We start from the raw sequence: 16,258 nt of genomic DNA on the forward strand, positions 1-16,258 counted from the left end.
TATTATAATAATGTTGCAAAAATAAATGTGAAGCTATAAAGAAAAGAATTTTGATGATATATGAACTTATAAAACCATATAGGAGGCAGACCACCATTATATTTCACCATCTCGGTACAGACAAATTGTAGTTCGTCTATTTATAGCAATTCTCTCTGTGTCTCTTTTCTCCCCTTTTGCATGCCGAATTTTGTTGATTTTTTGGTCTAGAATGGATGAAGAGGGTTTGAATTAACATTTTCTGCCAGGTTTTGGTAAATATTCATGATTTTGAGGCGGGAGAATAATGGGTTTATCAGGTTGGCCACGGTGACATAGTACGGCAACTAGTTACATGTTTTTAGTATGCTTCTTCAAGTTTCTGTATCTCAAAATTTTGATGGTCAGCCTCATACAAATTTTAGTGCAAATACATGACCATTTGTTCCTCTGTCCGTAGTGAAAAGCATTCAGCCCAACGAAAATTTGGGGACAAGTTGGAGGTGGACAAAGAGGCCAGAATTAACATTGAAGTCAATGGGGAAATTAATGGTGGTCTGCATCCTAATATATTTATGTGGATTTGTCTCCCTTTCATTAATAATATTTTGGTGAGCCAGGTTTTTTTTATCTGCAAAAAGCCTTGGTGCATACTATTATAATTCTTTATCTCCCGTGCTCGGGAGCCATGCTATTTTGTATCATGTTATATTTTATTTTTTGACTGTCATTTGGGGTTTCTCTCTTTGTTTGACCTGCACCATGCCCCTTGTGGACCCTTGATTGGAAATAAAGTTATTATTATTATTATAATTGAAAACGTGTGGAGTCTTGTAAACAAACGAACTGCGCGGAGATTTGTTACTATTTTTGATAGCTGAGCGTTCAAGCATGTCGGACGAAGACAACGAGTTGAGAGATCTTGTGATGCAAACCTTGGAAGTTAACGGTACGTTAGGGAAGATAAAGGTAATAATTTTATGTTTATGTTGTAATAGTTTAGGTCCATAGTTTATTCACAACTACAGTGTGCAAGCATGCCAATGAAAGTTAAGAGCAAGGTAAATGGACACAATCTTGTCACCACATACGTGTCTGTGCGTGTGGCCCGTTCCTCAAACTCACAAGCTGAAACTTTAGAATTAGGCTATTCTTTTGGTATCTATGAGATGATACGGAAAGATAAAAATAATGGTGGAAAATTAAATATAACTAGACCCGCAAGCAGCACTGAACCGGCTTTCAAGAATCAGACAGGAAGAGACTCATACAATAGCCCATTCATCGAGCTACCAAACGATACTTTAGTTGTATTGATCCGGTGACACCCGACGGTGAAATCACGATTTTCGCAAGAGTACCAGTACCACTTTTTTACTGTTAATTTCTCAAAATATAGGATATTCTTTCCACTACTTCCGGTTTACAGATCATTGTCGGGATAGATTTATCAAGTGGTATGGGAACTTAACTTCCTGTACTAGAAGTTTCAGAAAGATCCATTGAACACTTTTTAAAAGAAAGGAAAATTAGAGGGCCATTATGAGATATTTAACGAATTAGTAAATAAGTGGTAGTCTGTCATTTTGTTTAGGACTACTTACCTCCCTCATACCATTAAAAGTTTCTTAGTAATATAACAATTTTTCGACTTTTTTCAAAGATTGTGGCCCTTTTTGGACCATTTATACTAGGGTGCCAGTGAAGTCGTCCACACCCATTAGTGGAGTCGTCCACAAGGCATTGGTGATGTCGTCCACAACTAAGAATAAGACTCGTACACAATTTATTCGCACTCAACTATTGGTGATGTCGTCCACAACTAAGAATAAGACTCGTACACAATTTACTCGTACTCAACTATTGGTGATGTCGTCCACAACTAAGAATAAGACTCGTACACAATTGACTCGTACTCAAAACGCCGATGTTATTGTTTGTTTTGTTCACCGATGTTTTTGCAATGAAGTATACTTGTATTTTTTGTTAATTGGCGTTATGATTATAGCGATGTATTAACGATGTTTTTTTAGTAAAGTATATTCGCTTTTAATTGATGTTATGATTGTAACATTTTTGATTAGTATTAACGATGTTTTTGTAATAAAGTTTATTGTTTTGTTTGTTAAATGGCGTTATGATTTTAGCATTTTTGTATGTTTGATTAGTATTATCAATGTTTTTGTAATAAATCTAATGAATCTAAAACGGCAGAACTACAACAACGACTGGTTTCGGAGAATAAATTAAAGAGGCGACAAAGGAAGAAATTTGAGACAGTAGCAGGGAAAATCTTTAAAATTGTTATATTAATGAAATTGTTATATTAATGAACTTGTTTATGAATTTGTTATATTAATGATTATTTATTGAATTTGTTAAATTTGTTTATGAATATGTTATTTATTGAATAAAATGATTTACTTTGTTGTTTATTTGCCGGGAGAAAGGGTGACCACGCAGAAAAAGTATACTAATTAAAAATACATTATTTGTCCCGAAAGTAAACTAAGTCGTGTGGACGACTCCCCCAACGTATTACTATATCCAGAAATTATAGTTTTGCCGGGAGAAAGGGTGACCACGCAGAAAAACTATACAAATTAAAAATACATTATGTGTCCCGAAAGTCGTGTGTATAACTATATCCAGAAAGTATACTAAGTCATGTGGACGACTCCACCAACAAATGTGGACGACTCCACCAACGGGTGTGGACGACTTAACCAGATTTTTCGTGTGGACGACTTGACTGGCATTCTTTATACTATATTGAGGCTTTTAAATTTGGATTCACACCCTAGACCACCGTTAGGACTCTTAAGTAACAGAAGTTTAAGATAGGAAATAAGAGTAGTTTTCGAGATAAAAGTGTCTGAATAGGCTCCAAAAAGGAAAATACTAGATTTTCAGCGTCCCATAATATATTGCCTAAAAAGCGAATTTGTACCATTTGGATGCCAGGAGCCATAAATTAATTAAGAATGCTCTGTGTGTGAAATAGTTTTACTTGACGTACGCTTCCACCTAACTGATATCGCAAACAAGAAATTAGTGTTTATCTAATCTGGACTTATAGGACTCTTGAGTAACAGAAGTTTAAGAAAAGAAATCATAAAAGTAGTTTTGGAGTTAAAAGCGTCTGAATAGGCACTAAAAAGGAAAATACTATATTTTTGGCGTCCCATAATCTATTACCTAACCATTGCATTTGTATCATTTGGATGTCAAATAATAGCCCATTATTAAAGCTACCCACCGATACCTTATTATCCTGCGCCGAACGAAGTTAGGGAGGGATATTGAAACAGGATCTGTCCGTCCGTCCGATTTCGTTTCCGGAGCATATCTCATATCAACCTATTACAGTAGTTGTGCCTTTTGCTATTTAGGAATTTCTTGGATTTATATTTTTTGTGTTTCCATGGAAACAAATTTGACTTAGTTTTTGGCGTATAATTTTATTTCCGGAGCATATCTCATAAACCGTTCAAGATATCTTTTTGAAACTTTGTACAGACATCTACTCATTACAGTAGTTGTGCCTTTTGCTATTTAAGAATTTCTGGAATTTATATTTTTTGTGTTTCCATGGAAACAAATTTGGGGAAACAATTTTGTTTCCGGAGCATATCTCATAAACCGTTCAAGATATCTTTCTGAAACTTTGCACTCACATCAACCTATTACAGTAGTTGTGCCTTCTGCTTTTTAGGAACTTCTGGGATTTATATTTTTTTGTGTTTCCATGGAAACAAATTTGACTTAGTTTTTGGTGTATAATTTTGTTTCCGGAGCATATCTCATAAACCGTTCAAGATATCTTTTTGAAACTTTGTACAGACATCTTCTCATTACAGTAGTTGTGCCATTTGCTATTAAGGAATTTCTGGGATTTATATTTTTTGTGTTTCCATGGAAACAAATTTGACTTAGTTTTTGGTGTACAATTTTGTTTCCGGAGCATATAAACCGTTAAAGATATCTTTCTGAAACTTTGCACTCACACCAACCTATTACAGTAGTTGTGCCTTTTGCTATTTAGGAATTTCTGGGATTTATATTTTTTTGTGTTTCCATGGAAACAAATTTGACTTAGTTTTTGGTGTATAATTTTGTTTCCGGAGCATATCTCATAAACCGTTTAAGATATCTTTTTGAAACTTTGTACAGACATCTACTCATTATAGTAGTTGAGCCTTTTGCCATTTAGGAATTTCTGGGATTTATATTTTTTGTGTTTCCATGGAAACAATTTTGACTTAAGTTTTTAGTGTACAATTTGTTTCCGGAGCATATCTCATAAACCGTTCAAGATATCTTCTTGGCACTTATTTAGAATTTCTCAGATTTGATAATTTTATATGTTTCCATGGAAACACATTTGACTGTTCAAGATACCTTTAAAATAATTTTACCCATAATTTTATTTTCTGAAATCCAGCCTTCCGTCCTGATTTTATTTCTGGAGCATATTTTATTATCTGTTCGAGAAATCTTTTTGAAACTTTGTACAAACATTAACCTATTATAGTATTTTATTTTCTGATGTATAAGTTTATTGTTTAACATACAGCAGCTGATTGAGGTAGGCAAAGGTTGTTGTGCAAACCTTACAGGGTGTAGGGACCCTGCCTTGCCGAGCTACTGTGACCAGAGTATGAAATTCTGTGAATTGATATTCCATGTGTCGGAATATGAGATTTGTCTAAAGATTTAGACGCTTGGCGCAACTGATCGTGCAACCCCGACATGCTGAACTACTGTGCTCAGAATATATATATTCTTACTAGTTGAAACTTTGAACACACATCATCCTATGACAGTAGTTGTGCCTTTTGCTAATAAGAAATTTGTCGGATTTAATAATTTTTGCGTTGCCATGGAAAAAAATTATCTGTTGAATGATTTTTACTACACAATTGAATTATTTTTTGGTATATAATTATTATTCTAGAGCATATCCCAGAAAGGTTGTTGTGCAATCCTTACAGAGAGTAGCGACTTTGCCTTGCCGAGCTACTATGATCAGAGTATGAATCTTCTGACTAGTCCCATTGATATTCCAAGAAGTTGTTTTTCCTTATGCCTTCCAAACAAGTTCAAGGGCGCGGGATGGTGATGACTAGTCATCTTGTTTGTTTTGATTCGATGACATCTGTCGTAGTAATCCCTTTTTTTCGCTTTTCACTAGAGCGCCATTTTTTAATTTTTTCGACTACATGTACTTCCGGTTTTTGGATCATTGAGTTAAGTGGATACTTAACTTCCTGTGACAGAAGTGTCAGAAACATCCATTGAGTATTTTTTGGAAAAAAAGATAGATAAAAGAGTATTTTCAATAATTTGACGATTGTTCAACTTTTTTCAAAGATTGTGGCCATTTTTGGACCACCTTTATTATCTCAATGTTTTTATTTTTTGTGTGTTTGGGTGGGTTTTTTTTTGCCAATTTTTAAACTGAAGCCGATTTAATAAAAGTAAAATGTTATTTGTAAATAAACCTAAATTGCGTCTAGATATTCGAGATTTAAACAAACTCCAGAGTTACGCGCCGTTGTAGTGTACCAAATAGGAGAAATTACGTCTGGTTCTTTGAGTCTACTCATACCCACATGTTATTCAACATTTTGAAAGATGGCGGAACATTGCGAAGCTCAAGCTGATCGAACAGTAGTAATAAAGCCTAAAAACATTGCACGAGTCGTATATGGCTCTACTTTGGTTTTGATGAGAACGACGAAGCGCAAACGAAAGTTTTATATAGATTTTGCAAGCGTCGTGTAGCTGCAAAAGCCGGCAACACCAGCAACTTGTACGTTCATTTAAAAATACATCACCCAATTGAATATGCCGAAGTTCAAGTTCAAGAGAGGGGGGAGGGAATGACCTGTTTTTAACACTTATATAATCACATCTTTTATAATAAAACTAAAATATCGGGATATTGTGATATATCGCGATATATCGTTAGCTTTTTATAATAAAACTAAAATATCTCAATATAGTGATATATCGTCGTTTTTTTTGGGAAATATCGCGATATTTGATTTGACCAATATCGTCCAGCTCTTACTCAATACATATTATACATGGTTAGAATCGTAATTAGGACAGCTACCTGAATGTATAACTTTTTTTTGAAAATCTGTTAGAATAAAGAAATAATAGAGCATTTTCTAAAATTTGACGATTTTTTAACTTTTTTCGATTTTCAGTCCGTCATTTTACCTATTCCAGACATTTCAAAGTCTTATTGGATGGATTCATGCACAGGACTACCGGAGGGACTCTTGATAGGGAAAGTTTAAGAAAAATCCTTGGAGTAGTTTTCGAGATATAGGTGTCCAAAAACGCTCCAAATCAGAAAATACTTGATTTTCAGCATGTCATATTTTGCTGCCCTCTCATAGGATTCATGTGCAATGGGTATCATATGACAGTCAAATCCCCAGGCCACCCAACAATACCTTAATTTCTTTAATCCATTGATATCGGGTGGAGAAATCACGTTTTTCCCAAAAGCACCCAATTCTTGCGTTTTCTTCAAAATATCGGACATTTTTTCGACCACTTCCTGTTTAAGGACCCTTGTCGAAATAGCTTTATCAGTTGGTTTTGGACTATAACTTCATGTTCCAGAAGTTTCAGAAACGTCAATTCGGCCGTAAAACGAAACTCGGGCTCACAAAATTGGACAGAAAATTCGAAAAATAAAGGGTGATAAATCTGAATGAAAGCTATATTACTGGAATCGGATTGCTTTCAGGTATCCAAAAATGTAGGTCAAATTTGAAAATTTTGAAAAATTACAAAAATTGTTTTATAAACAACGTATTTTCAAATTTCGAACGACAAAAGCCATAGATGAAAGTTTGAAATTGAAAAATGTGAGATAGCCAGATTCAGGGTTTCCAAAAATGTGAATTGTTTTAAAATAGGTAAAGAATTGGTGAACCCACGGCCGATTTTTGATTTATTGCTACCGTTCAAAATTCGACCTCTTCTGGTCTGCGCAGAAGTTTCAAAAATACTTTATCAAGTAACCATCACATGGTTTCCCGATAGAAAATTGAACCCCAGATCGATATCTGTTTTCTATCATGGAGAAATATGCTCCTGCGGTAAATAATAATAATTATAACTAGACCTGCAAGCTGCACTAAACCGGCTTTCAGGAATCAGACAGGAAGTGTGTCATACAATAGCCCATTTATCGAGCTACCAAACGATACTTTAGATGTTTTGATCCGGTCACACCCGACGGCGAAATCCCGATTTTTCCAAGAGCACCGATTTTTTTACTGTCTTTTTTTTTTAAATATTGAATATTTTTTTGACTACTTCCTGTTTACGGATCATTTTACCACCCTTATACCACTAGAAGCAGATTTACAGATATAACGATTTTCCGACTTTTTTCAAAGATTGTGGCCCTTTTGGACCATTTATACTATATTGAGGCTTTTAAATTTGGATGCACGCCATAGACCACCGTTAGGACTCTAAGTAACATAGGTATAAGAAAGGAAATAAGAGAAGTTTTCGAAATAAAAGCGTCTGAATAGGCTCAAAAAAAGAAAATAAGAGATTTTCAGCGTTCCATTATATATTGCCTAACCCGCGAATTTTTACCATTTAGATGTCATAAGATCGTCCATTGTTCGAACTATCCAATGACACTTTAGTTGTTTTGATTCGGTGGAATCTGGCGTAGTAATCACTATTTTCGCAAGATCGCCATTTTTTTTTACTTTTTACGTTTTTTTTTCTCAAAATATCGGAAATTTTTTTACTACTTCCGGTTTTTGGATCATTGTCAGGATAGCTTTAACAAGTTGTTTGGTTACCTTACCTTTTGTACAAGAAGTTTCAGAATAATCCATTCAGCTGTTTTCCAAAGAAAGAAAATTAGAAGATCATTTTCAGTAATTTAAGGATTTTTCAACTTTTTTCCAAGATTGAGGTTCTTTTTGGACCACTTATATTATTTCAATGCTTATATTTTTGGACTCGCGCCATAGTCCACCGATAGGACTCTGAGTAAAAGTTTAAGAAAAAAACTTAGTTTTCATTTTCGAGAAAATGGCGTCTCAAAATGCTCCAAAACGGAAAATACTAGATTTTCGGCGTACCATAATTTATTTTCTATCCATCTAAATCGTATCATATAGATGTCATATGATAGTCCATTAATGGGGCTATCCAGCGATACTTTAGTTCTTTTGGTCTGCTAACATCTGATGGAGAAATCAAGTTTTTCGCAAGAGTGCTATTTTTTTAAACCTTTTTTCTTCATTTTTTGCATACTTCCGGTATGGAGATTATTGTCGGGATAGTTTTAATAACCGGAATGGCTTATCAAATAGCCACAGGGCTATGTAATGATATATTACATTGTCTGATCAGATAAAATGTCCCTGGGAAATCCTATGTTCAATAGTGCCAAAAATGCAAAAATGTCAATATATCGAAAATTAAATTTAAATATTTCAATACATATTATACATCGTTAGAATCGTAATTAGGTCAGCTATCTGAATCTGTAATTTTTTTGTAAAAATTTGTTTAAATAATAAAGAAATAGAGCCTTTTCCAAAATTTCACGATTTTTCAACTTTTTTCGATTTTCAGTATGTTATTTTACCTATTCCAGACATTTCAATGTCTTATTGGATGGATTCATGCACAAGACTACCGGAGGGACTCTCGATAGGGAAAGTTTAAGAAAAATCCTTTGAGCAGTTTTCGAGATACAGGCGTCCAAAAACGCTCCAAATCAGAAAATACTTGATTTTCAGCATGTCATGTTTTGCTACCCTCTCATAGGATTCGTGTGGAATTGGTATCATATGATAGTCAAATCCCCGGGCTACCCACCGATACCTAAATTTCTTTAATCCGTTGATATCGGGTGGAGAAATCACGTTTTTCCCAAAAGCACCCATTTTTTGCGTTTTCTTCAAAATATCAGAAAATTTTTCGACGACTTCCGGTTTAAGGATCCTTGTCGAAATAGCTTTATCAATTGGATGTGGACAATAACTTCATGTTCCAGAAGTTTCAGAAACGTCGATTCTGCCGTAAAACGAAACTCGGGCTCACAAAAGGAGCAGAAAATTCGAAAAAAATTGAAAAATTAAGGGTGATAACTCTAAATGAAAGTTATATTACTTGAATCGGATTGCCTTCAAGTACCCAAAAATGTAGGTCAAATTTGAAAATTTTGAAAAATGACAAAAATTGTCTCTTAAACAACATTTTTCATTTTTCGAACGCTAGAAGTTTCGAAATTTAGAAATTTTCAACTGCTATCATCCGAGAAAAGACTCCGGGTTTCTGAAAATGTCATTTGTATGAAAATAGGTACAGAATTGACGAAGCTACGGCCGTTTTTTAATTTTTATGCACCGCACGAAATTCGGCCACTTCCGGTCTGCGCAGAAGTTTCAAAAATACTTTATCAAGTAGCCACCACATGGTTTCCCGATAGAAAATTGAACCCCAGATCGATATCTCTTTTTGATCATGGAGAAATAGGCTCCCGCGGTAAATAATAATAATAATAATAATTTTAGTGATCTCAACTAGACCTGCAAGCAGCACTGAACCGGCTTTCAGGAAACAGACAGGAAGTGTGTCATACAATAGCCCATTCATCGAGCTACCAAACGATACTTTAGGTGTTTTGATCCGGTCACACCCGACGGTGAAATCACGATTTTTGCAAGAGCACCTATTTTTACTGTTTTTTTTTTAATATCGACTATCTTTTCGACTACTTCCGGTTTACGGATCATTGTCGAGATAGATTTAACACGTATGGGAACTTAACTTCCTGTACCAGAAGTTTCAGAAAGATCCATTGGACAGTTTTTAAAAGAAATGAAAATCAGAAGATATTTAACGATATTTAGCAAATAGAATTGCGATGCAGTAATGACAGGTTTCACCGGTGCCACATTACCTTAAACATATGTCACTTCCGGTAGCAATGAAACCATTAAACAGGTTTCCACATAAGCATTGCACACATCAAATAAAATGGACGCCCAATCAACCAAATCCAGCAATATCAATTCATTTTATACATTTGTTACATGTAAGTGTACAGTACTTCCGGTGATAATGAAAATGTTCAATTAGTTTTATGAAATCAGAAATGGCATAAGGCATCACATGGTGAAAATTTTATGTAAATCGAATAATAATTGCCACTTTTATAGACCAAAAACCTTGAAAACCGTCTATTTCTCTGCAACCGTACAAGTTAGAAACCATTTTCTGGTATCTGTATATGTGACAGTATTAGTTCTTTATTCAGGTTCTGGATGACAAGACTAGTTTAACATCTTATAATATCTTTATTCTCTGCTTCTTCTAACATATTATGTACAAAACTTCAGACTCCGTAATTAACTTGTGTTGATAGAGCCATGCCCTAGCTCGGCTAGGCACGAGTGTGCCAACTCCTAACTCCCTTACATTACGTGGCCGTTATCCAGACCTGCGTGGCCTGTCCTGGCCGGACCTCTCTGAGTTTTCGTTTGTTAATCTGGGTTTATAAACCATTCCAGACAAAGGAATCTTATTAGACATCTGGCTAATGTATCATATCAAGTTTAACATTCGATACATGCTAATCAGACAAAGAAAGTTTAAATAAAACATGCCAGCAAGTTAACGTTTACATAATCATTACATAATCATTACATAATCACATAGACCAAGGACTCCAGGCATGTCGATAACGAACAGGTGTCAAGTTGGCAGGAAGCGTCTTTAACATCAGATAATCTGATTATGTAACATATGATTATATGGGTTCAATCTATTTGTTGATTGGAATCAAATATCATAATTTTAAAAACATTTCAAATCAAACTCATTTGAATAAAATATCTGTTTTGAATGCTAAAAAAAACAGTTTTTGCCAAAATGACGTTACTTCCGGTGATAATGAAAATCTTAAATTACTTGTATGAAATTGTAACTGGCATTAGGTATCACACAGTGAAAATTTTATGAAAATCGAATAATAATTGACACTTTTATGGACGAAAAACCTTGAAAAGTGACCTGTTGAAAATCGCCTATTTCTCCACAACTGAACAAGTTAGAAACAATTTTGTGAAATCTATATGGCTGTATGAATTTGATTAATATGTGAATGTAAACCACAAGTTAAAATTATTAATACATATTAAGAGTCATTCCATGAGAAAACTAAGGATGTAACGAGTCAAAAAAAATTGAGTTATTAATCGCCGGACCGTACACAGGATTAAAGTTTACGTTTTCACACTGTTTAACTTCGTTTTGAATATAAACTATTAGACCCTAAGTCCTAAGAAGAGTTTATTTATTGCAGCTTATTTTGTTTTTCATTCAAATTTCTCGGAAGGAAACATTGCGTCGTCTAACAGTCAAAAAGGTCATGGTTTCACGTGGTCGTCACTCGCCCAGTAGCACATGCCGTTGTGTGACAGATCGGAAAATTGATACAATATTATTAGTGTTCAACCCGTTATAAATATAGGAATATTCTATGGCCCCACCTACCTCCATCTCAATGTGCAATGTTATAATGTAATCCATTAATAAAATATTTAATTCGACGTCTTTATTCGCGCGCACAGCATTACTTTCATTTTCATACGCATTTAATAGTCAACCTGTAGTCAAGATTACCCAGCCCGAAGATACAACGCAATAAGTAGCTCTTTTCTGGAGAGTCTTAGATCACAGTCAAAACATTATTATAACTGTAGGCTTATAGTCCACGCCATTTTCTTAAATTTATATTTATAAATATTGCCGTATTAAAAGCTAATACTATAAAATTTGTATGTTTACCACACGTGACTGAACATGTGACCCCATCGAGCCAATGAAACGACGAAAAGATTATACCATTTGGCCACGTGCCAGAGGGACGAAAGATACTTTGTTTACGGCATAATTTTTCTACTACGTTTTCGAGCAGCGAATACGACCAATTTATTACCGGGAAAGTTTTGTATCAACGTGTAATATGAACAAGAGAGCCTGGGCTAATGCTAGTTTACTACTAGGTCGATATACACTGACATTTTTATATAGAACGAATAACGGTCACGGGAATATCGAACCGGTCAGGTTGCAGAACCGAACCGTAACCGGTCAACCGAGTAACCGTTTACATCCTTAGAGAAAACCATGCAAAATCGTGCAGAATCGGGAAGATGGGGGGTCGGCAGATCGAGTTCATCTCCTGGGATTTTATGGACCCCCCCTGACTACTTCGATATAAAAAATAAAATCTCTGTCACCCTTCTTCAATCAATGTAAAATCATAAGTCAAAGTTGGTGAATTTTCCCTATTGTAAATCTCTCATTCTCTATGAAATGGCCAACTACTTGCATTCAGGGTAAGCCAGCTCTCTCTGTTTCTTCACCAAATCATTCGCCCGTGCTTACTGGTAGCAGCTTGAAACCCCCTCGAGCAAAACTAGTCTGATGAAACTTGGTATCCAATCCAAGATGGCCGTGCCCGAAAGCGCACAAAATTGCGGTTTTTCCTCATGTTTGGCCATTAAATGTGGTACATATCCCAGATATGACCAAGAGAATCACTTCATAAGATTGAAGAAATGTACCAAGGACATTAACGCCCACCTTTTAGCACATGACGTAGCAATAAGTGATGTGAGAACCTAATGGGAGTTGATTTCTTGACGAAGCTGCATTAAATGGAATATTCCAAAATGATGCATGCTGCCACATCTAAGGAGAAGCCATACAAAGACCTTGTTGTGTCACTTGGAATCAACTGATTCCTATTGGAATGGCTGAGTGAAATAAAATACTATTGAAAAAAAAGAAGAAAGAAATTGTGTCTTTGAAATATTGATGGAAACCTTGTGTGTGTGCTCGACCACACTCAAATTAGCAGTTGTGCGGTGATACTCCAGTTGACTGAGTTAAACGATGGGCTTCAGAAGTCCTCAAACCAGCTGTCACTACCAATTTCTGTTACAGAAGGAAGAGGCAGTGTGGCAGTTGCAATACCCATAGCTGCAGATTATGTAGTAGCAGTAGTAGATTGATGATGGATGTAAGCAGCACTACCAGTAGCTGCAGATGATGTAGCAGTGGGAGGGATGTCATCAGTTCTAACCGTAACCTGAAACAACCAAACCACAACCAGCCCATTTCCTCATTATGGACAGCATATTGTTTACATCCTTTTGGAATATTCCATTTGAGACCCAGGCAGTACCAATGGGCCGCACATATAACCTTTCCATCTAGAATCGACTTATCAAGATCAAAAATCCCACTTCGTCAAGAAATCAGCTCCCCTTCGGTTCTCAATTCACTTATTGCTATGTAATGTGCTAAAGGACGGGCCTTAATGTCCCTAGTACACTCTTTCAATCTATTAAGTCATTTCATTGCTCATATCTGCGATATGTACCACATTCTATGGCCAAAAATGAAGAGGAAGAAAAAACAAAATTTTCTGCGGTCTCGGGCGCGGCCATCATGGATTGGATACCAATCATCATCAAAGAGACAATGGCGACAACGGAGTAAATGAACTTTATTTTATATAAATCGAGCAATAAATAATGAATCTAGGACTGAAAAACTGAATTAGCCAATGGCGGCCGAGGAAAATTACTGAGACAAAAAAATTTCACATTTTTGCTCAAGTCAGATGGCTCTTTAATTCTGTGTAAAACACGACTAAAAAATATTCATAAATAAAAAAGTTTTTTGTAAAAATTTAAATTTTCTAAATTTGGCGCCTAATATCTACGAAGATTTGCCGAAAATCAAAAGTAGCGTAGCTATATGCCCTGTCTCCGGCTATGCTAAAATGTATCGAAAGTTTAAATCAAATGATTATTGTTAAAATTACTGCAATATTTCTAAAAACGATAGCTTCGGTGAAGACGGACATTTCGCATTGTCGCAGAACGTTCAAAATAGCTTTATCCTCTAAGTCACACCCACTTTCCCACTAAAACCGAAGAAATCGTAACGATGCGACAAGCGGATGCTGAGATCTAATTAAAATGGAATTGGAATAATAATAATAAGAAGAATAATAATCTTAACAAAAACAATAGTGTTTCACACAAGCTACGCAGTGTGAAACCCAAATAACTAGATCTGCTACTGTCCCATGCTGATATGAAAGCTTTCATATTCATCGTCACGTGACATGGATTATATTCCATATATGCCCTTCGGGCATCTCAGATTTATATTGCATATTTCTCATTGTTCTTTCAAACCATGCACAATCGCTCAAACTTTAAAGGCTAAAAAATAGCTCACCGAATCAGTGTGTATAAACACGTGACCACGCTCTATATAAACGATCACAACACTTTCAGTATTGTCTTTTTATACGCCCACATTTTCATGTGGACGTATTATGCCGTCGCCCCTGTCCGTCCGGACGTCCGTCCGTCCACAATTGTTTATGGACTCTCTACAGGTCACAATTCTTATCCGATTTCGACTGCTTTCGATATTGGCATGTATCGGATCGAAACTTCATGGATAATGGCCCCTGTTTGTACGAAAAATCACATTTTTAGCTTGTGGACCCTATAGAGGTCACAATTTTTATCCGATTTTGTTGAAACTTGAAATGTAAGTTTATAACCCAAAGATCTCAGTTCCTTTTGATATTTGCGCATATCGGACAGTAACTTCCTGAATTATGGCCCCTGATTGTACGAAAAATCACGTTTTTAGCTTGTGGACCCTATAGAAGTCATAATTTTTATCCGATTTAAAAAAACGTTCTATTATATCACCGTTACACCCCAAGGATGACTGAGTTCGAATTTCGTGAAAATCGGAGCAAAATTGACAGACAAAATGGTCGCCATTCGTTCCCAAATAGCGTAAGAATGTGGTATATCAAGGTTGTGGACCCAATAGAGGTCACAATTTTTATCCGATTTTGTTGAAACTTGAAATGTAAGTTTATAACCCAAAGATCTCGGTTCCTTTCGATATTCGTGCATATCGGACCATAACTTCCTGAATTATGGCCCCTGATTGTATGAAAAATCACGTTTTAAGCTTGTGGACCCTATAGAAGTCATAATTTTTATCCGATTTAAAAACTTGTATTATTATATCACCGTTACACCCTAAGGACGACTGAATTCGAATTTCATGAAAATCAACCCAAAATTGACAGAAAAAATGGCCGCCGTTCGTTCTCAAATAGTGTAAGAATATGGTATATCAAGGTTGTGGACCCTATAGAGGTCACAATTTTTATCCGATTTTGTTGAAACTTGAAATGTAAGTTTATAACCCAAAGATTTCGGTTCCTTTCGATATTCGCGCATATCGGACCTTAACTTCCTGAATTATGGCCCCTGATTGTACGGAAAATCGCGTTTTTAGCTTGTGGACCCTATAGAAGTCATAATTTTTATCCGATTTAAAAAAACGTATTATTATAGCACCGTTACACCCTAAGGACGGCTGAGTTTGAATTTCGTGAAAATCGGCCCAAAATTGACAGACAAAATGGCCGGGGTTCGTTCTCAAATAGCGTAAAAATAAGGTTGTGGACCCTATAGAGGTCACAATATTTATCCTATTTTGTTGAAACTTGAAATGTAAGTTTATAACACAAAGATCTCAGTTCCTGTCGATATTCGCGCATATTGAATTGTAATTTCCTGAATTATGGCCCTTGATAGTAGGAAAAATCACTTTCTTGTTAGCTTGTTCTCTATCCATCTCTCGAAAATGTGGGCGGATCCTGCCTGGCAGCCGCTGGTTAAACAATAACGGTGCAGTAGGCTAGTTTAACCAGTCATGCTAGTTACATCGCACTGATGTGACCAGTTAACTCCGCACATCAAATAAGAAATCGAAAGTAATATATTTCGTCGAAAACGAACGTTATATTTAGATGTCTATGATACGAGGTCAGTTTGACACGAGTCAAAATATTTTATTCAATTGATGAGTTTAAAAGCAACAAATAAAAACACTTTTACCAGATTATCTTTATTTACAAGAAAATGGAGGTGGGCGGAAATCTGCTTCAAGATATTTTTGCCGTGCGGACAATATTGGTGCTGGGCGGTGCCGCCCGGTAATTGTAATAGTAGGCACATCCCTGTGTGTCCAAATTTCATGGTTCTCGGATTATCGGTGCCAGTGTCGTGGCGAAATTCCCCTTTTTTCCCCTTACAGTAGGGCTGGGGTAATGGTAATGGAATATAATCATTGCATTTTTTAAGTAATGGTC

At 35.7% G+C, this 16,258-nt stretch overlaps 1 protein-coding gene across 4 annotated transcripts in view; it reads left to right on the forward strand.

Moving 5' to 3' along the window:
* Positions 1 to 793: 793 nt before the first annotated feature.
* LOC126811227 (centrosomal protein 43) overlaps positions 794 to 16,258 on the forward strand; it is a 361,417-nt gene continuing 345,952 nt past the window's right edge. For 3 of the 4 annotated variants that reach the window (XR_007675441.1, XM_050536800.1, XM_050536801.1), the window contains exon 1: positions 794 to 948. Coding sequence is in view for 2 of the 4 variants with exons in the window: in XM_050536800.1 (XP_050392757.1) it covers positions 871 to 948 (78 nt within the window). In the remaining 2 variants the exon portion in view is untranslated. The remainder of the gene's footprint in view (positions 949 to 16,258) is intronic. The other variant, XR_007675439.2, reaches the window with a different exon arrangement.

This window comes from Patella vulgata, chromosome 2, assembly GCF_932274485.2.
Source record: "Patella vulgata chromosome 2, xgPatVulg1.2, whole genome shotgun sequence".
NCBI lineage: Eukaryota > Metazoa > Mollusca > Gastropoda > Patellidae > Patella > Patella vulgata.